The 23,812-nt window shown below is 39.6% G+C and overlaps 1 protein-coding gene across 1 annotated transcript in view; it reads left to right on the forward strand.

Annotated features, from left to right (window-relative positions):
- Nucleotides 1-23,812, forward strand: part of acsl5 (acyl-CoA synthetase long chain family member 5) — a 57,474-nt gene that overhangs the window by 20,575 nt on the left and 13,087 nt on the right. Inside the window, exons 7-13 of the mRNA XM_060842440.1 lie at nt 3,416-3,594; nt 7,160-7,192; nt 12,084-12,135; nt 16,583-16,656; nt 21,257-21,334; nt 21,751-21,885; nt 22,274-22,408. Coding sequence (XP_060698423.1) covers nt 3,416-3,594; nt 7,160-7,192; nt 12,084-12,135; nt 16,583-16,656; nt 21,257-21,334; nt 21,751-21,885; nt 22,274-22,408 — 686 coding nt within the window. The remainder of the gene's footprint in view (nt 1-3,415; nt 3,595-7,159; nt 7,193-12,083; nt 12,136-16,582; nt 16,657-21,256; nt 21,335-21,750; nt 21,886-22,273; nt 22,409-23,812) is intronic.

Below are 23,812 nucleotides of genomic sequence, written 5' to 3' on the forward strand. Positions count from 1 at the left end.
AGGCCAGGTGGTAGAAGTTGCAGTGTGGAATTTCTTTGGGAATAGCGACCACAATTCTTTAAGTTTTAGAATACTCGTAGACAAAGATGAGTTTGGTTCTAAGGGAAGAATACTAAACTGGGCCAAGGCCAATTATATGAAAATTTGGCAGGAGCTGGGAAATGTGGATTGGGTGCAGCTATTTGAAGAAAAGTCAACATTTGATATGTGGGAGGCTTTCAAAGATAGGTTGAAGATAGAGCGGGATAGACATGTTCCTTTGGAAACAAGGGATAGGAAAGGCAAGATTTGTGAACCGTGGATGACAGGAGAAATTGTGAAGCTAGTCAAGAGAAAAAGGGAAGCGCACATAAGGTCCAGGCAGCTAAGAACAGAATGGGCCTTGGAGAAATATTGCGAGTGTAGGACCAATCTTAAGTGAAGAATCAAATGGGCTAAAAGGGGTCATGAAATAACTTTAGCGAGCAGAATTAAGGAGAATCCCAAGGCCTTTTATTCATATGTAAGAAGCAAGAAGGTAACTAGAAAAAGGGTTGGTCCACTAAAGCATAAGGAAGGAAGGTTGTGTGTCGAACCTGAGAAAATGGGTGAGTTTTGCATCAGTGTTCACTGAGGAGAGGGACATGATGAATGTTGAGATTAGAGATAGAAGTTTGTTTACTCTGGATCATGTTGACATAAGGAGGGAACAAGTCCCCAGGACCAGGTGGGATCTATCTCAGGTTGCTGAGGAAGGCAAGAGAGGAAATTATTTGGGGCCCTGACAGATATCTTTGTAGCATCCTTAAACACAGGTGAAGTGCCGGAGGACTGGAGGGTTGTTAATGTTTTCCCCTGTACAAGAAGGGCAGTAGGGATATTCCAAGTAACTACAGACCAGTGAGCCTGATGACAGTGGTGAGAAAATTGTTGGAGATGGTACTGAGGGATAAAATCTATTTATATTTGGAACAGAATGGGCTTATCAATGATAGGCAACATGGTTTTGTGCAGGGGAGATCGTGCAACTTTATGGAGTTCTTTGAGGAAGTGGCCGAGTTGATAGAAGAAAGAAGGACTGTAGATATCATATACATGAACTTTAGTAAGGCGCTTGAAAAAGTTCCAAGAGTGAAGTCACATGGCGTGCAGGGTGTTCTAGCTTGGGGTGGCATGGTGGCTAAGTGGTTAGCACTGCTGCCTCTCAAACCTGGGTTTGAGTCCAACCTCGAGCGAGCATCTGTGTGGAGTTTGCACATTCTCCCCGTGTCTGTGTGGGTATCTTCCGGGTGCTCCGGTTTCCTCCCACAGTCCAAAGATGTGCAGGTCAGGTGAATTGGCTATGCAAAATTGCCCATAGTGTCAGGTGCAATAGTCAGAGGGAAATGGCTCTGGGTGGGTTACTCTTCGGAGGATCGGTGTGCTGGTTGGGCCAAATGGCCTGTTTTCACACTGTAGGGAATCTAATCCAATCTAATCATAAAGAACTGGTTGAGTAACAGGAGACAGAGAGCAGTAGTTATCGGGCGTTTCTTGAAATGGAGAAAGGTGACCAGTGGTGTTCCACAGGGATCAGTGCTGGGCCACTGTTGTTTGTATTATACATAAATGATCTGGAAGAGGGCATTGTTAGTCTGATCAGTAAGTTTGCAGATGACACAAAGATTAGTTGGAAGCACTAATTGGTTAATTGGAGTACTCCACAATCACCTGATGAAGGAGTGGTGCTCAGAAAGCTAGTGCTTCCAATTAAACCTGTAGGACTATAACCTGATGTTGTGTGATTTTTAACATTGTACACCCCAGTCCAACACCGGCATCTCCAAATCATGACACAAAGATTAGTGGAGCAGCAGAAAGCATAGGGGACTGTCAAAGATTACAGGAGAGTATAGATAGACTGGAGAGTTGGGTGGAGAAGTGGCAAATGGAGTTCAATCCAGGCAAATGTGAGGTGATGCATTTTGGGAAGTCTAATTCTACAGCCAACTATACTGTAAATGGAAGAGCCTTGGGTAAAGTTGATGAGCAGAGAGATCTGGGAATTCAGGTCCATTGTACCCTGAAGGTGGCTGCACAGGTCGATAGAATGGTCAAGAAGGCATATAGTATGCATGCCTTCATCTGACAGGGTATTGAGTATAAGAGCTGGCAGCTCATGTTAAAATTGTACAAGATTTTGATTCAGCTGCATTTAGAATACTGTGTACAGTTCTGGTTGCCACATTACCAAAGGATGTGGACACTTTGGAGAGGGTGCAGAGAAGGTTCATGTGGATGTTGCCTGGTATGGAAGGTGCTAGCTATGAAGAGAAGTTGAGTAGGTCAGGATTGTTTTCATTAGAAAAATGGAGATTGAGGGGGGGACCTGACTGAGGTCTACAGAATTGTGAAGGGTATAGACAGGGTAGATAGAGATAAGCTTTTTCCCATGGTGAGGGATTGAATAACGAGAGGTCACAAGTTCAAGGTGAGAGGTGAAAAGTTTATGGGGGATACCCGCGGAGGGTACTTTACACAGAGAGTAGTAGGTGCCTGGAACACATTGCCAGCAGAGGTGATAGAGGCAGGCACAGCAGATTCATTTAAGGTATGTCTGGACAGATACATGAGTAAGTGGGGAGCAGAGGGATACAGATGCTTAAGAATTGGGCGATAGGTTTAGACAGTGGATTTGGATTGACTCAGGCTTGGAGGGCTGAAGGGTCTGTTTCTGGGTTGTAAATGTTCTTTGTTTTTTGACACTCATAACTGCACCTCCCACTGCCCCCCCCCCACCCCCCCCCCACTCCTGACACACACACACACACACACACACACACACACACAAGTTTGTGGGGTGAATTTGTACTTGCAGAATTACATTTTATTTTGCTCAAAAACTGCATGAATACATGTAAGATTCTGTAAATCCATTTTTTAGATTAGAATCAGTCTGAAGGTTGTGGCACAGATAGCCTCACACAGGGCATCTCACACCTTCAATACATTAGCTGCGCCAACATGACACAATTGTTAAAGTTCACTTGAGAACATAATTTTTTAAAATTCTGCGATTTACATATGAAAGAACTGGAACCAACATATTCATTCTAAAAGACGAGAGACTTAACAAACAATCCAGGTCTTTCTCAATATATAATTTCAGTTACATGACTCTGTAAACTTTTGCTATAAATTCTGTATCTTACGATCTTATACTCCACAACGACCTGATGGAGGAGCAGCGCTCCGAAAGCTAGTGCTTCCAAATAAACCTGTTGGATTATAACCTGGTGTTGTGTGATTTTTAAAATTTTAATAAAAGAATGTTACTAAATGATGCACTATTTCAATTTCCATTTCGTGTGAGATTAAATCTCTGTTTATGTTTGAACAGCAAGTGAAATATATTGTGATGGAACAAATTTCACTAACTTTAACACTCCTCTTGCAGCTGAAATTTCCACTGTGATATGTGACAAACCAAACAAAGTTCATACTTTGTTGGAAAATTATGAAAAAAACCTCACCCCACTTTTAAAAACTATAATTCTAATGGATCCATTCGATGATGCTTTAAAAGAACGTGGAACAAAATGTGGTATTGAAGTTCTGTCATTCAAAGAAGTTGAGGTAAGATGGCAGGATAGAATAATTGCTTACTCCACATGTAACTATGAAGCTAAAACATAATTAGTTAAATAATAAACAAACCGATAAGGTCCCTTCCAACATTCACCTTTCATATTTTGGCCTATGCTTCAGGCTGGGTGGAATTCATGTTCTGTCAATTAAACCAGATGTAAAAGCTCATCATCATTGTAGCTAACAAAAAAATTTTAAAATCCTGAATTTGCATGTTTAGACATAAGAATGTGCTTCCATATTGTCACGCACATTGTTCCGCTATCCTAACTTAATCAATTGAATCCAATTGATTGTTCAGTTTCCGTAAACGTAAAACATTTCACTAATTGTAAAGATAAATCAAAAATCTAAATTTACAAATATTTTGAAGATTTCTTCAAGTCTGTCCTTGTGTAATTTCCGTACTTGATGCATTATAGAGTTCAATCTTCATTAGCGATTTTTGAGAAGATTTTACCTTAGGTTGATAATAAGTATGTAAGTTAGCTCACTGAGCTGGAAGGTTTGTTCCAAGTCAGTGACTTAAAGCTTCATATTCATGACCTTCTTAATCAGGTAAAATAATTAATGGACTCAGGTAACATTGGGTCATATTGAGTTAACTTATTACTTTTGGACTTGGCCATGTAGTTACTAGTACAGATATTCATTTTAATGAGCTGCATTACTGGAGAAAGCTGCAGTTAAATTTGTTGCTTCTTCTGATTCCATTCATAAATATATCGAAAATATCTTACCAAAAATCTGCACAAAAAGCTTTAATTCTTATGTTTCTAGCTTATACTAAATGAACTACACACCAGGTGGAGCCTTGAATATCTACTAAAAGTTATAAATGACTCATGAATTTTCTTCAGAATTACAAATGTAACTTTTTGTTTCAATCTCAATTGGTTTCTCCTCTTTGATTTTACCCTACTTTCTGACAATATTTTCTTTTCCCCTCATCTGAAAGTGTGGCTATTACAGTTTATGCTTCCTCCAGCAACTTGAGATACTGTTCTGTAATTGTAGAATAGAAAACAGAAAGTAGAAGGTGGCCTTTTTGTCCATTATACAGATGTCAGTAAGTTTGGTCTTGGACACTCAACATTTACAAAATTCTCATTCTTCTGTCTGTTCAGTGTGAATAATGACCAAACTCTCTGAAATACTGCCTTTTTTTTCTGGTCTTTCAGATATTATTATTTTTGAGACTATAGTAGTCTTAATTCTAAAGCTAACTTTATTATTATAGAAGCTTTGAAGACAAAACCAAAAGTATGCTACTGATCTCAATCCACCATTCATTATGGTCATGGCTGATCTTCCACCTAAATGTTGGTCTCCCACTCTCATCCCAAACTATCGACTCTGTCCTTTCAAAAATTTATCTTTTTCTTTCTTCCTCCTAATATCTTCAAACTATGACTCCTCATACCAGTCAATTCTGCCCTGGGGAAAAGTCTCTGTCTATTGACTCTATCTATTCCCCTCATTATCTTGTACACCTCGATCAGGTCTCCTCTCTTTCTCCTTCTTTCCGGAGAGAAAAGTCAGAGCTTATTCAACCTTTTTTCATAAGGCAAGCCCTCCGGTCCAGGCAGCATCCTGGTAAACCTTTGCACCCGCTCCAAAGCCTCTGGATCTTTCCTACAGTTGAGTGACCAGAACTGGACATGATATTCCAAATGTGGTCTCACCAGGGACTTGTAGAGCCGTAGCAAAACCCCGCGGCTCTTAAACTCGATCCCCCCTGTTAATGAAAGCCAAACCACCATATGCTTTCTTAACAACCCTATCCATTTGGGTGGCAACATTGAGGGATCTATGTACTTGCACATTCAGATCCCTCTGTTCTTCCACACTGCCAAGAATCCTGTCTTTAATCCTTTATTCAGCATTTGAGTTCAACCTTCCAAAATGCATCACTTCGCATTTATCCAGGTTGAACTCCATAAACTCCATAATCCCAGTTCTTGACCATTATTAGATTAGATTAGATTACCTACAGTGTGGAAACAGTCCCTTCGGCCCAACCAGTCCACACTGACCCTCTGAAGAGTAACCCACCCAGACCTGTTTCCCTCTGACTAATGCACCTAACACTATGGGCAATTTAGCATGGCCAATTCACCTGACCTAACATCTTTGGATTGTGGGAGGAAACCAGAGCAACTGGAGGAAACCCGCACAGACATGGAGAGAATGTGCAAACTCCACACAGTCAACCAAGGCTTGAATCGAACCTGGGTCCCTGGCACTGTGAGGCAGCAGTGTTAACCACTGAGCCACTGTGCCGCCCCAAACTCCTTCCTCACTCCTGCCATCCACCTCAAGGAAATATCATCCCTGCGTCCAATCTGTTAGCCCTGTCAGAATTTTATAAGTTTCAAAGAGAACCTCTCTCATTATAGATGTTTAAAGCACAGGAGTTAGCCATTCAGTCCATGTCCATGATATGTACACTTTCTCAACACCCCCACTCCCCATGGCATCTTCCCATGCTATCGCAGAAGGTGGAACACTTACCAAACATTTCCATGCCTCTCATTGTCCAAGGCCCTAAACATACCTTCCGGGTGATGCGATGTTTCACTTTACATCTTTAAATCTAGTCTATTGTCTTCACTGCTGAAATTACAATCCCCCTTGTACATTAGTGAGACCAAATGTAGACTGGGTGACTACTTTGCTAAACCCCTCTGTTTTGATCATAAGAAGGACCAGGACCCTCCAGTTTCTTATCATTTCAAGAAACCGGCTTGCTCCCATGTTAACGTTTCCATCCTGGGCCTGCTTGTAGGGTTCCAATGAAGCTCATTGCAAACTGGAGGAACAACACCTCTTTTTCTGGGCAGGCACCTTACAGCCTCTAGGATTAAACATTGATTCCACAACCTCAGAGCATGACCTCTGTCCACCATGTTTGATTACTAATGCCCTCCCTTTCTCTCTCCAGACCCCTCCCACCTAAAACACAAACTGTGTCTTATTTACATCTCGTTGGCTATGCTATTAGCAGAGTGGATCTACTTTCTCCTTTTCACCCCTATGTGATATCTCTATCTCGACCACATTTAGCACTCCATTTGTCTTTTGTTCTGGATGCCCTCACCATTTCTTCTCCTCCCCCAGTAGAATATGCTAACAGAATTATTCCAACAGAATAAAACCACCATTTTCCAATACCTTCCAGTTCGAAGAAGACTATCGGACTCAAAACGTTAATTCTTGTTTCATTCTCCACACATGTTGCCAGACTTGCTGAGTTTCTCCAGCATTCTCTACTTTTATTCAGATTTCCAGAGTCTTCAGTATTTTGCTTTGATTTAAATTTTGAAATGTTTACTTTATTTGAAATAATTATTTAGAATCTCTGCAATAGTATGCAGCACACTACTGATTCATAACACTAATCAATCTTTTACTACCTTTGATTCCCTAAGCAAACAATTTACCATTATCCATACTGCACTGTTATTTATGTCTTTACAGTTCAATGCTCCAACTTCCTCAGCAGTAGCTTAGGAAAGCCACAAATATTAATTACAAATGTTTTCCTTCATAGGGTCTTGGAAGAGCAAACTTAAAAAAGCCAATTGTAAGTATCTTGACTGAACGTAATATATAATGATAGTGACATTGCTGAATCATTACTCTGTTTTAATTTCTTTTTTGATTTACTGTCATGTTGAGGGATTGATTATTAGATAACATAATGTTAACCTGATTTGTCAGTATCACATAAACCAGCTCATTTGTATTAACAGGTAAACAAACCAAATTCAAGACTAGGAAATGCAGTTACATAGAAAGTGTTCTGGCCAATTTGAGTTGGATTTTATCTTCATGAACACAACTCATGTTACACATTCCTTTTGTTCTCTTTCTTTCAAATTTCTGCCTAACCTGTTCTGAAATGTTGTGTAATTTATCAGCCTAGTCAGGCTGAATGCTTCCTTATCCTGTGCCAGTCAAACACCAGAAGCAGTCTGTTTCTGTCTATTCTGCTACATCCATTTACAACCTAATAAATCACCTATTACTTTTCTCTCATAAAAATTGCCCCAATTTTTCAACCTTTACATTGCTTCATGTTTGGCAGTGTCATAGTGAATTGCTCACACCCTCTCTACTGCCTCAGATGACACTGTGAATGGCAACTTTCTACACTTTTCACTGTCCTCCTGTGCCTCTGTACTTTAGTACCTGTGACAATGAAACCTAACTCTATTTCTATTTCTAATTATAATATTCTTGAGGAGGTCAAAACTATAAGCAGAGCTACAAATTTACATTTACCCAGTTTTATAAAGGCTTGGCATTGCACCTCAACTTTGACAATCTGTTAATTAATCAAAAGCTTTTTGGAAATCTAACTACACCTGCATTTTGCTCTTTATCCATCATACATGGTACTTCCTCAAAATAGATTTAATAAAATAGATTTTCGAGATTTATCTTGAATTACAATTTAACTCTCCCTTCTTAAATGAAGATGTCAATTAGCTGTTGGCTAATCCACTGGGACCCTTCTAAAACCTAAAGAATTTTGGAAAATATTGGTCAATAACATCCCCAACTCTGCCAATTCTTTTAAGTCCCTAGGATAGAGGTGATTTGATCCTGGGGAATTGTCAAACAATCTTCCCATCACATTTTCCTGTGATGTTGATTATTTTAAGTTCCCCTATTCACCTCTTAGTTTTCAATCACCTTTGGAAACATTTCAAAGTCTTCAACAGCAAAGAGAGACATAAAGAACCTGGTTGATACCTTCACCATTTCCTTGTTTTATACTATCAATTTCTAAGTCTCATACTCCAGAGGACCAACATTAAGTTTAGCATTATTCTTATTGTCCTTTTTTATTATAGCTGGCTTTCCCTCATGCTTCACTTTCTTCCTCTTTACTTTTGGTGTAGTAATTGTATGCTAGTTCTTAAAATCTGGAAAACCTGCTGACCTACCATTAATTTTTGCATATCTCTACAGAGTCTTTTAAAAAAATATATTATTCTTAATCAGTGACAGATGGCATATCCTTCCTCAAAAGTATTTCTTCTGAACGGAGGTAAATCTTTGCTGAACTATTAAATATTTCATTTCACATCTGCCTTTTCAACTCTACTGTCCACTTTTTAAACCTTTAGGTTTTAAACTTACTTTCATTAGCTCTGCCTTCAGACCTTTAATCATTATCTTCATTCAGTTCTTTTTAAATGAAGACAGCCTGGGACCTACATTTCTTTCCCTTCCAATGGAACTTTAAATTTTAATCATGTGATCATTGCTATCACCTAGAACCTCTTTTTGTTATGACGTCATTGATTAGTTCTGTCTCATTGTTCACTCTCAGGTTTAGAATAGACTGCTCCAAAGTTGGCTCTAACATGTAACGCTCTCAGAAATTGTCTCGATTTCCATTCTATGAATTCTCTTTTGTAGGCTACCTTTGTCAATCTGATTCATCCAATCAATGTGTGAATTAACATCACCTGTGATGATTATGGTACTTTCTTACAATCCCATTTATTTATTCCTGTACATTCAGTTGTGTAATATAACTATTATTAGAGAACCTGTAACGTACTTCCATAAATGACCTCTTGATTTCTTGTTTTTTGTATCGACCCAAATTAATTCTACATCTTGTTCTCTACAACTAAGAGAATGTCTCAGGAATGTATTAATGATATCCTTAACTCATACACACACTCTTACCCCACCACATCTTCTTAGCTTTCATTCTTTTTGAAATGTCAGATACTTCAATATTCAGACCCCAGTCTTAGAACATAGAACAATACAGCACAGAACAGGTCCTTCGGCCTGTTGCGTCAATTCTAAGTTCATCCCCCTACACTATCCCATCATCATCTATGTGCTTATTCAAGGATTGTTTAAATCTCCCTAAGGTGGCTGAGTTAATTACATTGGCAGGTAGGGCATTCCATGCCCGTACCACACTCTGAGTGAAAATCCTGCCTCTGACATTTGTCTTAAATCTGTCACCCCTCAATTTGTAGTTATGCCCCTCATACAAGCTGACATCATCATCCTAGAAAAAAGCCTTTCACTGTCTGCCCTATCTAATCCTCTTGGTCATCTTATAGCCATGTCTCTGTAAAGGCTATGTGAATTTTTTAAAATTCAGGGCCTTTAACTCTTGATTTCCTCTAGCAATCACTGGCTTTATCTGCTGGTGCATTCTTAAGTTCATACTCTCTCTCCCTTCCTCCCACAGTTTGGATGTTACTACTCAATTGCTTTTCTGCTCTCTTACCATATTATTTGATTTTTCACTCACATCATCCCCTATCTACCACTCCAATTATATGACTTACTAGAACACTCATCTCGACAATGTTCAAGTGAAGGCCATCCCAATAATATAGCTGCCTCAGCATCGGTGCCAGTGCTGCATGAATTGAAACTTATTTCTCCCACTCCAGTCTTTGAGCCTGTCCAATTTTATGTAACTCACACCAATTTGTTTGTAGTAATCCAGAGATTGGTATAGTAGAGTTTCTGCCCTCTTTAAATGTAGCCGCTAGCAGCTCAAAATCCCTAAGCAGATGATTTTCCTTCCGTGTCAACGTTGTTAGTATCCCTTGCCACTGTAAATTTTGTTGCAGATCAGAGCAGTTGTTCTGATCACTGGCAGTCTACACAGCTATCTGGTCTTGTGATCTCCATTGCAGAGAACAGTGTCTATTGTGACTATGTTGATGTCTGAGACTGGACATGCGCACTCTCTTTCTCTAGTCTTGCTACTCCACGGGACATAAAAATATCAATTATTTGACCCAGTTTCCAAAATGACTAATCGTACCCTTTCTCTATATTAGGACAAAAAGATCTGTCAACAAGGTCTCTTTGATAAACACAAAAAAAACAATTTATTATAAAAGAAAACTTATTTTACAAAGCTACAGAATTAGTTAACATATACAGTTTGTCACAGGGAAATATAATCTACAAATACACACATCCATTCATACCAGGGAACAAGAATAAAACTGGCTCACTTTTAGATAAAATTTAAACTTTTGACCAACAAACCTTTGCTTTCAAAGGCCAAAAGGGCAAGGTGTGGAATATTCAGAATGATTGGGTTTACTGGCTTTTGTAGACAGGTGTCACCAAACATAAGCAGATGTCTCTGGGATCTTTACTAATGCAGCTTGATGAGGTTACATGATATCAAGGATGTTTACAGATGTTCTTCAGAAGGACATTCCGGGCTCAGATTAGACCTGGAGAGTTTCAGGTACCAACTTGACCCACAACAAGATGTTTTCCAGATGCAGGAAAAGTTGAGCTGGGAAGCTTTTGCTTTTTTTCCAGGCTGATCACTAAGTGAAAAATCCAAAGCAGAAGATGCAACTTGACAGTCATAACCCCAGGCGGGGGCTCGACAAAAAGCAAACAGTTATCATAAGACATAGTACATTCAAGAAATGCCTTATTTTAAAAAAGTGCCAATGTCCTTTATTTGAGTTGTTTATTTAAAAAAAGTTCAGACATCCACAAACGTCTGCAAAAGTTATTAAATATGGGGCTTCTATAACACCATACCATCCCCTACTACAATTTTCCTGTCTACTCACCCAATTAAGTGACTTCCTGTACCATCGTTCTATGGTCAGTTCACTCATTCACCTTTGCAACTCCCACTCTCACCGATACAAGCTTCCATAAAATTGAATTTATTGGGCAATTCTAAGGAATGGACTCCTTTAATCCTGCTTTTTTGGTCCCCTTATCTGTCTCATTCACTAACACACTCTGTCATCCCTGAACATGAACCAATCAGAAGATCATAACCTAAAGGGTGTGACTGCCTTCAAGAAAAAAGTGTGCAGGTGCCTTTCCCCTTCCTAATGTATCACAATGTCTAAAGCTCAGCCTGCAGCACATCAACTCAGAACTGAAGCTCCTCAAACTTCAGTTTGCCACAAATGTGGTTGTGATGCATAATATTGACGTTCACTAGCTCCCACCTGCTACAGGTCTAGCGCATCACCTTCATATCCATCTTTATTGTGTTTAATCCAACTAACTAAGATTACACATAACACTTGATTTTCTGTGGCTAAATAAAGTAGCTTAACTTGTTAAGTTTTAAATTTAATGCAAAGTGTGTGTGTATATATATATATCCCCTTTCCTTACCAATTAAAGCTATTGTGCCTGTTTATATATTAAGTGAAAGAAAAAGATAAAAACCTAAACTTACTGACGATCTTGTCACCTCTTTGAAGCTTCTATGCTTCAAATTGCAGATCCTTCTTTGGTCTCCAAATCCCTCTCTTGGCCCCTTAATTTTATGCAAAATATCAGAACAGAACCTCCTCTTACTCCCTTGCCCGCCAAATTCCCAAGCTCACATTCTATGTCTAGCTGCTCTCTTTGTGCTTACTAGGCAGTAAGTTGTATGTTTAGTTTAATTATGTGTTTAAAGTGAAACTTCACTTATTGTTTTATAGCCACCAGAACCTGACGATATGTGCATTGTATGCTTTACAAGTGGAACAACAGGTATTTCAAATCTTGTTCAACTTATAGATGGTTTCCAGGCTAAAAAGTATGTTCTGTAATGAGTGCTTACAATGAATCATGAGTTATCCATCATGCAAGGCAGAGAAATATTAATTAGCATATAAATTTTGCTCTTGGATGTGAAAGAGTTTGGTTTGAATCCAGCCAAGCCACTGAATTCCATTTAAAATTGATTTAAGTTACATATCCTGGAATTGTCTCCTCAGCACATGGACTACACTAATTCAAGAAGGCAGAATGTTACACCCACCTCAACAGCAACTAGGAATGGGCAATAAATATTGGGCAACCAGCAATGCCCATGTCCCAGAAGTGAATAAAAAAATTAAATCGGTCATCTTTGTTTGATGGTCTAGACTGGGAACAGCCAAATATTTTTTAATATTGATGGCTTGATTTTCACATTGTACTTCTGGATGGAGAAAAACTAAAAAGGAGAAAATGGTAGTGTGCAACTGGAATTAAGACAGAGTTAAGTGCAGTGATCAAAAAAAACCAATGAATTTCACTTTGCTTAGCCAAGAAAAGTAATGCCAACAATACCTGACTTGGTATGTTAGGGGAAAGTGAGAACAGCAGATGCTGGAGATCAAAGTCGAGAGTGTGGTGCTGGGAAAGCACAGCAAGTCAGGCAGCATCAGAGGAGCTTCATCAGGAATGAGGCAGGTGGGCCGGGGCTGAGAGATAAATGGGAGGGGGTGGGGTTGGGGGTAGCTGAGAAAGCGATAGGTGGATGAAGGTGAGGGAGAAGGTGATAGTTCAGAAAGGGGAATGATGTCAGGTCCGGAAGGCAGTGCGGAGTTGGAGGCTTGGGACTGGGAAAAAGTTGGGGTAGGAGAAATGAGGAAGCTATTGAAATCCACATTTATCCCATGTGTTTGCAGGGTACCAAGGCAGAATATGAGGCGTTTTTCCTCCAGGCATCTGGTGGTAGCGGCTTGGTGGTGGAGGAGGCACAGAACATGCATGTCCTTGATGGAGTGGGAGGGGGAGTTGAAGTGTTCGGCCACAGGGTGGTGGGATTGGTAGGTGAGGGTGTCCCAGAGATGTTCTCTGAAATGATCCACAAGAAGGCGTCCTGTCTCTCCAATGTAGAGGAGACCACACCGTGTGCAACAGATGCAGTAGTTGACATTGGTAGAGGTACAGGCAAATTTCTGACGGATGTGGAAGGGTCCCTTGGGGCCTTGGACAGAAGTGAGGGGAGTGGTGTGGGCACATCTTGTGGTGTCATGGGAAGATGCCAGGAGTGGGGGTGTGGGCTGTTGGGGCCGTGGACATGTCGAGGGAGTCACGGAGGGAATGGTCTGTCCAGAACATTTGTAAGAGTAGGGAAGGAAATATATCTTTGGTGGTGGGGTCTGTTTGGAGGTGGCAGAAGTGGTGGTGGATGATGCAATGTATGCAGAGGTTGGTGGGGTGGAAGATAAGCACCAGGGTTCTTTCCTTGTTCCATTAGAAGGGGTGGGGTTCGAGGGTGTTGGTGCATGAAGTGGAGGAGATACGCTGGAAGGCATCGTCAACCACGTGGGAAGGGAAATTGCAGTCATGGAAGAAGGAAGCCATTTGGGATTTTCTGAGGTTGAATTAGTTATCCTGGGAACAGATGTGGTGGAGGCGGAGGAATTGGGAATAAGAGATGGCATTTTTACAGGAGGTAGGGTGGGAGAAGATGTAGTCTAGGTAGCTGTGGGAGTCGATGGGGTTTGTTGTGGTTGCCTGCAGTTAGTCGGTTGCCAGAGATGGTGATGGAGAAGTCCAGGAAGTGGAGGGAAGTGTCCAAGATGGTCTAGGTGAATTTGAGGTCAGGGTGGAAGGTGTTGGTAAAATTGCTGAACTGTTCAACCTACTTGTGGGAGCACGAGGTGGCGCCAATACAGTCAATGATGTAGCAGAGAAACAGGTGGGGGGTGGTGCCAGTGTAACTGTGGAAGATGGACTGTTCCACATACCCGACAAACAGGCATGCATAGCTGGGCCCCATGTGGGTGGAGGAAGTGGGAGGATTGGAAGGAAAAGTTATTGAGGTTGAGGACCAGTTCAGCCAGGTGGATGAGGGTGTCAGTGGAGGGCTAATGGTTGGGCCGAGCTGAGAAAAGAAACAGAGGGCTTGCAGACCATTGTCATGCCGGATCGATGTGTACAGGGAGTGGATGTCCATGGTGAAGATGAGGCCGGGAAACAAAAACTTTGGAGGAGGTGAAGGGTATATCATGAATGTAGGTGGGGAGTTCCTGGACTAATGGAGACAGGACAGTGTCGAGGTAGGAACAGATGAGTTCAATGGGACAGGCGCAGGCTGAGACAATAGTTTGACCAGAGCAGTCAGGTTTGTGAATCTTCAGTAGGAGGTAGAATTGGGCAGTGCCGGGTTCATGGATAATGAGGTTGGAAGCTTTGGGAGGGAGATCCCTGGAGGTGATGAGGTTTTGGATGGTTCAGGAGATGATGGTTTGGTGATTGGAGGTGGGATTGTGATCAAGGGGGCAGTAGGAGGAGGTGTCTGTGAGTTGGTGCCTGATTTCAGTGGTGTAAAGGTTGGTGTGCCAGACTACAACTGCACCCCTCCTTGTCTGCAGGTTTGATGGTGAGGTTGGGGTTGGAGCGGAGGGAGTGAAGGGCTGTGCGTTGTGAGGGTGGGAGGTTGGACTGAGTGATGGTGGGGGACAGGTTGAGGCAGTGAAGCCACGACGACAGTTTGAAATGCAGAGGTCAATGCAGATAAAGGCTGGCACAGGGTGTCCAAGTTGATAGGGTGTGTTGGAGGTGGGAGAAGGGGTCCTTGATGGATGGGCGGGTGTCCTGGTTGAAAAAATGAGCTTGGAGGTGGAGGTGGCAACAGAAATATTCAAGGTTGCAGCATGTGTTGAACTCATTAATCTGGGAGCGTAGAGAGATAAAGATGAGGTCTTTGCTGAGGACTGAATATTCATCCTCAGTGAGGAGGAGGGATGGGGAATAGTGAACACACAGCAGGGATGGGAGCTAGGACCTGGAATGGAGCTGGATTTGGAGATGGGGGCAGAGATGATTGAGTGGGTGTGATTATAGGGTTGGGAGTGGCATCACCAACGAAAGTGACACTCACAAAGGGGGCAGAAGTGGGGCTGACAGGGGTGGAATTGACATCATGAGTGACGCGGCCACTGCTGGAGAATCAACATTTCGTGCATAAGCCCTTCATCAGGAATGAAGTTTGCGGGCTGGGGCTGAGAGATGGTCATTGGCTCTGATCTTTGATCTCTATAGAATTGTACATTATTTACTGAGCCATTGTGTTTTTTCTGCTGGATTAGCTCAAGCAGTATTTCCAGAACTGATATTTGGAGGATTCAAGAGGATTTTGTGAAAAACTTAAACCTTGGCTTAAGTTTTTCAACAGATTGTTAAGTATTGCTTCATCCATTAGTGAGTGCAATGTTTATCTGTCATAGGCAGGACTTTACAGTTTTCGAAATTCAATTCAAATAAACTGTAAAAGTTTTTCAGTTCCATTAAAACTCAATTCAAACCTGCTTTATGAAACACTTTTTTGTCTATATGTGCATTCTTGCTACTTAGACTGGCTCTTTACAGCTCTTTTTGAATCAGATACTCTCTTCATGAATGTGAACATACATAGTTGCTATCAGTGCAGGTGGGAAAACCCTTTCAAAAAATACAATTTTTGTTTTTGTTTTAAAAGTCACTAAAATTGGTGAGTTTACAAAATAAGCTCTGAATTTTGGGAGAGGGAATGAGAATTAAACAGAAGACATTATCGAGATTGTTTTCTACATGGATTATTTTTTAACTGAAGGTATTCAAGGAGCAAGTGACCTACTTGTCTCACTGGAGAAAATATGAATCAAAAATGCTTTGTGATATATCAATAACTCTGAATGATAGCATCAACTCAATGTCTGACTTGGATTTTAATTCCTCAGTAAATGTTCCTGTTTTTGGAGTCGCATAGAAACTGCCTGAAAACTGACATGTTCTAGAAACATCCTGACATAAATGTGGAATTTACACGATAAGTTAGCAGTTTTGTATACTCCACAAATATGTACCCATGAATCCTCCATAACTCTGTTACAGGTATCTGAATTTGTCTGTAAAATTGATGCTAGTCAGGCCAAAAATGTAACCTTTGTTGGGTTTAATGTAATCTATTTTCCCTCCTGCTGAATAAATATTAAGTTAGGCTTCTTGTGGCGCAGACATGGTAATGGTTTGGAATCAAGTCCTACCTGGCACAAAGGTGTGCTATAACATGTCCAAACAACTTTATTTAAAATAAATATAAATTGTTTTCCCAATGCAGTGTGGAAGTAAGACAGACATACCTCAAAGATATTTAAGTATATTGACTATCTAGATTTATTGATTTCTAAGAAGGACATTTCAGATAATGAGCTGCTGATTTTTTATTTGTCTGAATTAGGTAATCCTAAAGGAGCTATGCTGACTCATGGGAATGTTGTGGCCAACTCAGCAGCTTTCTTCAAAATAATTGAGGTTTGTATCTACAAATTGGATGAAATCTGTGTAAAAACTGAGCTCTGTCGGTAACAAAGGGAACTTTCAGAACTTAATAGCTTGTGATCATGTTTAAGACAAAAATAGGTTTACTTTTGTTATTTTCTGCTTGTCTTCCACTTTATTTTGCATTTTGCATTTGATTTGTTGAACTTTCTTCAATCTGGTTCTGAGGAGCTTATTTATCTGGACCCCTCGAATTTCTTTGAAAACAGAAAATACTGAAAATATTCAATGAATCAAAATCAATGACAAGAGAAACAGAGTGAATGTTTCAGATTAATTACCTTTCCTTTCTCAGTTGTACAGCAAGCTTAACTTATACCATCAGGACATAAAATATGGAGAACATTGAGCTAACAGCTAAACACAGTGGAAAGCACAGTGGAAAAAGCAATGCTGAAAAGTATTAAGGCATGAGTAGGTGTATAGAAAATATCATTGGGTAGACTTTAACAGTCCTTAACTTCTGTAAAACACTTTAAAACTTCAATCCATTTATAAGTGGCAACAGTACCTCCCTATCTATTGTCTAAATCCCTCATGATCTTGAAAACTTCTGTCAAATCTTTTAGCTTTTTTCTTTTCAATGTTGTCTTCTCTACAAGCAGAGGGAGCAGATGCTGTATCCTCAAGTAACCCCATCAGATGTGGAGAGGCACTGAGAAAAGGCTGGAAGGGAGGAAAGACTCTAGAGAGCAAAAAGTCAATATGTATTGGCGGATGAGAGATTTTCCACGAGTTTTAAATTCTATTTTATGAGGGGACAAATTGGAGAAACTGAAGTATAATTTAAAAGACAGGGTCTTTTTTTTCTAGGTTATGTTATTAAACTTTCTTATATGTGTTTGTAAAGATGGTAAAATGCATGCTTCAGTTTCAGATTCTCTTTGGCAAAACTTATTGGATGATAAAACAGAAAAGGCAGGAAATACTCAGCACATCGGGCAGCATCTGTGCAGAAAGAAGCAATTAGGTCTCAAGTTGTTGATGGTGTTTCATCAGAACTAGAATATGTTAATGATTTTACTGTTTTTAGAAGTGGGACAATGTTTCTCCTAAGCCCAATGGTTGCCAAGCAACCGAACGTTCCTGCGCAGTTTGTGTACAAGTCAAGCACCTTAGGTTACAACATGTGCATGGCTGGACAGAGATATTAAAGGGTTGCGTACATCCAAAAGTAATTTAGAGGGTGTAGTGGGCAAGGGAATCCAGAAAACTTAAAGGTGCTAAATCAAAAGGTAGGATGTTGTTCATTCAACTTATATTGAGTCTCATTGGAACAGTATGGAGAAGTGGGGTTAAGACAAAGGGTTAAAATTGGAGAACAGAAGTTTGGGCTGTAGCATGCACAACAGATGGAAGTGTCGTACAAAATGGTCACAAACTTCCATTTGATATGGGTAATGTAGAGAAGACAACATTGAAAAGAGAAAACCAAATGGAGATTTGACAGAGGTTTTCAAGATCTTGAGGGATTTGGACAGAATAGACAGGAAGATACAGTTGCCACTTATAAATGGATTGAAGTTTTAAAGTTTTACATAAGAAGCAATTGCAAGATAAGAAACTTCTTCACACAGTGAGTAGTAAGGGTAGGGAATGCACAGCTTGCAAGTGTGATGGAGACAGGATCAATTGAGGCATCCAGGAGGACATTGGAAAGTTAAATAAGTAGAAATGATATACAGAGTTACACAGTAAAGAGAGGTGGTGCAACTTGTGTAGACATGATAGGTCACATAGACTACTTCACCACTATAACAATGCTGTGAAGGAGAACATGCAATTCATTCGTTTACCTGGAAGTAGGAGAGGGTGTCAGAAAGTATCTTCTAAACTTGAACAGGACGTTACTGCGGGAAGGGGCAGGATTTTGAGCCAACCAGGAACATGGAAGTATGAGTTGCTTTGGAATGCTGAAAGGAAAGGGAAAACAACGTTTGGTGGTAACATCATAGGATGGCAGTAATGATGGAGGATGATGCATTGAATGTGGAGGCCAGTGAGGTGGAAAGTTAGGACAAACAGAAAGAGGAAAGAGCAAAAGTACATGAAGTAGAATGGACTCAACAGTGAATCATCCAGTGTGGGAGAAGGGAAGACCTATTGGATGAACTAGAATGGAAGCTTGCTTCATCCAAACAGATGTGACAGAAAAGACAAGTTATAGGAAAGGAAGTGTTGTGGGGGGGAGGGGGGGTGCAGGGAAATGGTAGTGAAAGTAATAATGGAAGTTAGTGGGCTTTGAGAGGATTTTTCTAAATAGTCTATCTCAGAATTAGGGATGGAGAAGTCTAGAAAAAGCTGGAAGTAGATGATGTGAGAGAAGAGTGGAAATTGAAAACAATGTTGTTTAAATTTTTCAGTTCAGGTTGAGGGCAGGATGTAGCATAAATATAATCAAAAATGTACTCGGCAAAGGATGTGTATGATGGCATAAAGTTTCCCATTGAAGATTCGTTTTACTTGGAATAAGTAAATGATGTTAAAGGTGAAGTTATTCAATATAAGGTCAGATGTCACATAGCACCATGTTATAGTCCAACAGGTTTACTTGAAATCACAAGCTTTCAGAGCACTGTTCCTTCATCAGGTAAAATAGAGGGAAGCACACAGGCACAGAATTTATAGGTGGAGAGATCAAAAGATAGTACAAATTGTGTGAGTGGAGTGTCATCAGCTGAGTAGCAAGTGAAGGGATAAGCTATGATTTGATTAATTGAGGCAGAGAGATCATTACAAAACAATAAAAATATTGGAGACAAACTAAATGACTGGAATAACAGCCAGAGACCCAGGTTCAATTCCCACCTCAGGGTGATGCATTGATGCATTGATGTACCTGATGAAGCAGCAGCGCTCTAAAAGCTTCAATAAACCTGTTGGACTTATAACCTGCTATCGTGTGACTTCTGACCTTGTTCACCCCAGTCCAACACTGGCACCTCCACATCTTGTTCAATGTTAGACAAGTTCAACCTGGCAGAGGCGGATGAAAGTGGATGAAAACAATTTTCTGATGAAGGGCTAATGCCCAAAACGTTGATTCTCCTGCTCCTCAGATGCTGCCTGACCTGTTGTGCTTTTCCAGCACCACACTCTTGACTCTGATCTCTAGCATCTGCAGTCCTCACTTTCTGCTACCTGAAAACAGGATAAACCTCCATTCAAGAAAAAAGGGATAAGCCACCAAATATCCTGATGAAAATGAGGATTGAAAGTCCCCAGTGAAAGGAAACATGTTAGGTGCAGAAAGCTGGAAAATTTTGAATAGTGATTGAGGGAGAGTGGTGTTGGTCTATGAGAAGCCATGGAAATTGATGAGAAACTGGACATAGCTAAAATCTGAAGGAATCAGTTCTGTTAGGCAGAAACAGGTTTAAACCATCAGTTTTAGTGTGGCACAAGAGCCACACTATGGATCTTTGGAATGGATATATAAGTAGGCTATCTGGAGTTGGAGACTGAGTTTATTTGGTCACAGTTTGTAGACAAAAGCATTTTTCTAATCCTCACCTATACCTCCTTCCCTGCTTCTATCATTTCTTGAAACCTGCTTTAACTTCTGACCTTGTCCAGTACTGAAAAATCAGAATGAAAAGTCAACTGTTTTTCCACACTTATTGCTATATATATATATATATCTCAGATATTCAGCTCAGCATTGGTTGTACTTTGTGATAGTCACAGAATTGTTAAGGCACAGCCCATTAAATCTATGCTACATTTGTCTGAACTTGAGCACTTTTTTAAAATTTGTGATGATTCTATGGCTTTAAGAGATGCATTTTGTTTTTTTTAAATGAAGAAAGGTTAAGACTGAAGAGTCGGTCAGGCTTCTCAAAGCCAATAAAGTAATTGGCTTGAGAGGCCTTAGTTTTTTTTTAAACATTGGAACAATCGAAGCAACCTGAATGGGTGGGGTCAAGTTCCAACGGAACCAGGATTTTTCATTTTAACTTTCAGCAGTTGCTGAGATCTTGAAGCTGGACATGGAAGCATTTGTTCCTTTACCTGTTAATGCTAATAGTTGGGGTTCTCTTCCTGCTGCTAGAATTGCACATGAGACAATCTATTTCACTGAACCTGCCTTTGCCAGAGGTGTGTTTATGGGCTATTGGAACAGCTAATTAGTAATAATTAATATACATATTGTTTTGTTAAGTATTTTGATGTAGTTTTGATAAGGTAATTCTTTTACTTTTATTTGTCAGTATTTTAACTCCAGTGTAAAAATAAAGTATGTTTTTTTTAAAGTTGAGTAGTTTGACCAATCGAACTGCATCTGGAGTGCAACGCCTTACACTTGCCTTTAAAATAAGAAAACATTAGGGGCTAGGCTATCTTCTTAACATATTTTGAGGGGGTTTGGTCAGTCTATAAGAGTTATTGCAGATTAGTTTGGGTTGAAGATTAGAATGGCATTAACTCTATGCTAAGAATTATACGTAAGTTTGCATTATGTCGCAAAGGTGCAATTGAAACTATTATTTATTTTTAGGTCACTTGCTAACATGTCTTCAACTGTGGATTGTTTTGAAATAATCTAATAGCCCCATGTCTCTTATCTGAACAGAGCACGTTTATACCCAGAACCGATGATATTTCTATCTCCTATCTTCCCCTGGCACATATGTTTGAAAGAGTGGTGCAGGTAACGATCTGTTTTATTGCACACATTTTTTTGTTTTGTATAAACTGGCTTTATAAAATAGTTAGCCTTGGGCATATAATATATAATTATAACAAAGGGACTAATATTGGGCAAGATCATTACAATAGACTTTGTGACTTTTTTTGTTCATTAGTTATACAAAATGCAAATCTTTGCACATAGGCATCTACTGTTATTGATATCCAAAATGTAACTTTAGATTCTTAATTGTGTTTTCGACATGATAAATAAGTAATCCCATTCTTTTCTGGATTCCAATAACTTCATTCTGAACTGATGCAAAATTCAGCAACCCGCCTTGACCTTTCTGGCAATGTTCTGGTATCAGTGTGATTATTAATTATAGGATCATGTTGAAAATGTCTAATTGAATGGATAAAATTGTACTGTTTCAGACAGCTCTGTACTGTAGTGGTGCCAGAGTGGGATTCTTCCAAGGTAATATTCAATTGTTAGCAGATGACATGAAGATGCTGCAGCCCACTGTCTTTCCAGTTGTGCCAAGACTGTTGAATCGAATCTATGATAAGGTTTGTTTCTTTTGTTGAAAGTAATTTTAGAGAAATGGAATTAATTGATTTTCAGTGCAATTATTCTTCCCAGTATTCTTTTCATAGGGATTTACTCTACTTGAACATTTAATGGACGCCTGAATCTATTTTCTTTCCCTTCCAAAGATCGTGTGAACCGAAGCCTACCTTTTTTGACTTGAATGCATTGCATTTCTTATACATCTGACCAAATCTGGTCACTGAGACCTATTCACCTTTTAGTGTTCATCAGCCTTGAAAATGCTGTGAATGCCCTATTAACCATATTGTAAATTCGCCAAGATGCAAAGTTTATTTATATAACTGATAAGTTATGAGATACTAAGTACAGAGCCTACATGTCTGAGCTATGCTTGGTTATTCACAGGTACAAAGTGGAGCACAAACACCTTTCAAGAGATGGTTGTTGAATCTTGCTGTCCATAGTAAAGAAGCTGAAATATCCAGAGGAATTATTAGAAATGACAGTTTCTGGGATAAACTTGTTTTCAACAAAGTTCAGGTAATTTTAACTGTTCCATTTTCCAAAATGATCTGAACAACATGTTTTACTGTCTGTCTACATAAAAGTATCTGTGTTTACTGTTAGGGTCTTGGTTATGCTCAGCTAATATGAAGATCAAATGTATTAATTCTTTGGTAATGTGTGTTGTTTTCAGTAAATATTTGTTAGTTTGTGTCAAAACCAGTAAAGTTATGTCATATTCATGGGATTAAACATTGCATTTAGTATACAATTTTTTGGATTTGGCTTTTATTTTATACATGGATGTCAAAATACCACTAAGATGGCAGATGATGGTCAAGTGACTTTTGCAATTTCTGCGCAGATGAGGAAGTACCTCTCGTCTCCAGAAACTTTCTCATTGAATGAGCATGTGTGCGATGCCTCCTTTGAATGAACATGCCAAGATTAAACTATTTGTAGAATTCACATCTCCTACTAATTATCCAAATCTCAAAATCCATAGAACCCTATTCTCACTATCTCTGGGATGGAAATAAATGAAAGCTGTCATGTAACCAGTTTAGTCATAAGTGGGTATAATTAACCAGCATCTATTCCCCATTATATAGCAATAGCTTTGAACTTCAATTCATTCTGGGTGGACAATAGAAGGATTTAACCACTTAGACATCTGACTGGAACTAATCACTGATAATGAATCTTACTACCCAAAGCACCAGGGTAAAATCAGACTAGCTTTGAAACAACACAGTATGAAAAAGCAGCTGAAACAGCAATATCAATGCCTAAAAGGTAGCCTCAGAGCTCCAAGCCTGTTCATGTCCAAAAGTGTAAAACTTATTTCAAGATAACAAGATATGAAGCAACTGATAGTATTAATGAATGAAAACCAATTTCTTCAAGGGAATCCTGCAATATTCCTGATGTACAAGTCTAGCCATTGAATCCACATGGATTTGTGAGAGAAATTGCTTCTTTGGTGGGTGTGCAATCCCTGTTCCTTCCTAATATGAGCAAAACTATGAGACTATTATGTGAACAACAGTTGACTGACTTGGTTTATAACTTGTAAAAATATACTATTAGTTATGAATGTTTGTCATTCTTTTGTGTGTGAGTGGTAAATGAGTGATATAGCGTTATATTTCAGGGTGAACATAGGATAAATAATCCTTTATATTTAAAACCACAGCTTGTTGCTGGTTATTCACATTGACCAAGAATTCTTGAGTACAGAAGGAAATAGGAGTTTCAACTCTCTCTCATCTCTGTCCGTAACATCTGTACTTCTACATTCTAACAACTCTTTCTACTATCATCACATAACTAAATGTTGAAAAAAAATTTTTTTTCAGTTTACAGATTCATTGAATGGTGCAGGAGGCCATTCAGCCCACTGTGCTTGCACTAGCTCTCTGGGCACATTGACTTAATACC

This window comes from Hemiscyllium ocellatum, chromosome 22 (genome assembly GCF_020745735.1).
Source record: "Hemiscyllium ocellatum isolate sHemOce1 chromosome 22, sHemOce1.pat.X.cur, whole genome shotgun sequence".
Classification (NCBI taxonomy): domain Eukaryota; kingdom Metazoa; phylum Chordata; class Chondrichthyes; order Orectolobiformes; family Hemiscylliidae; genus Hemiscyllium; species Hemiscyllium ocellatum.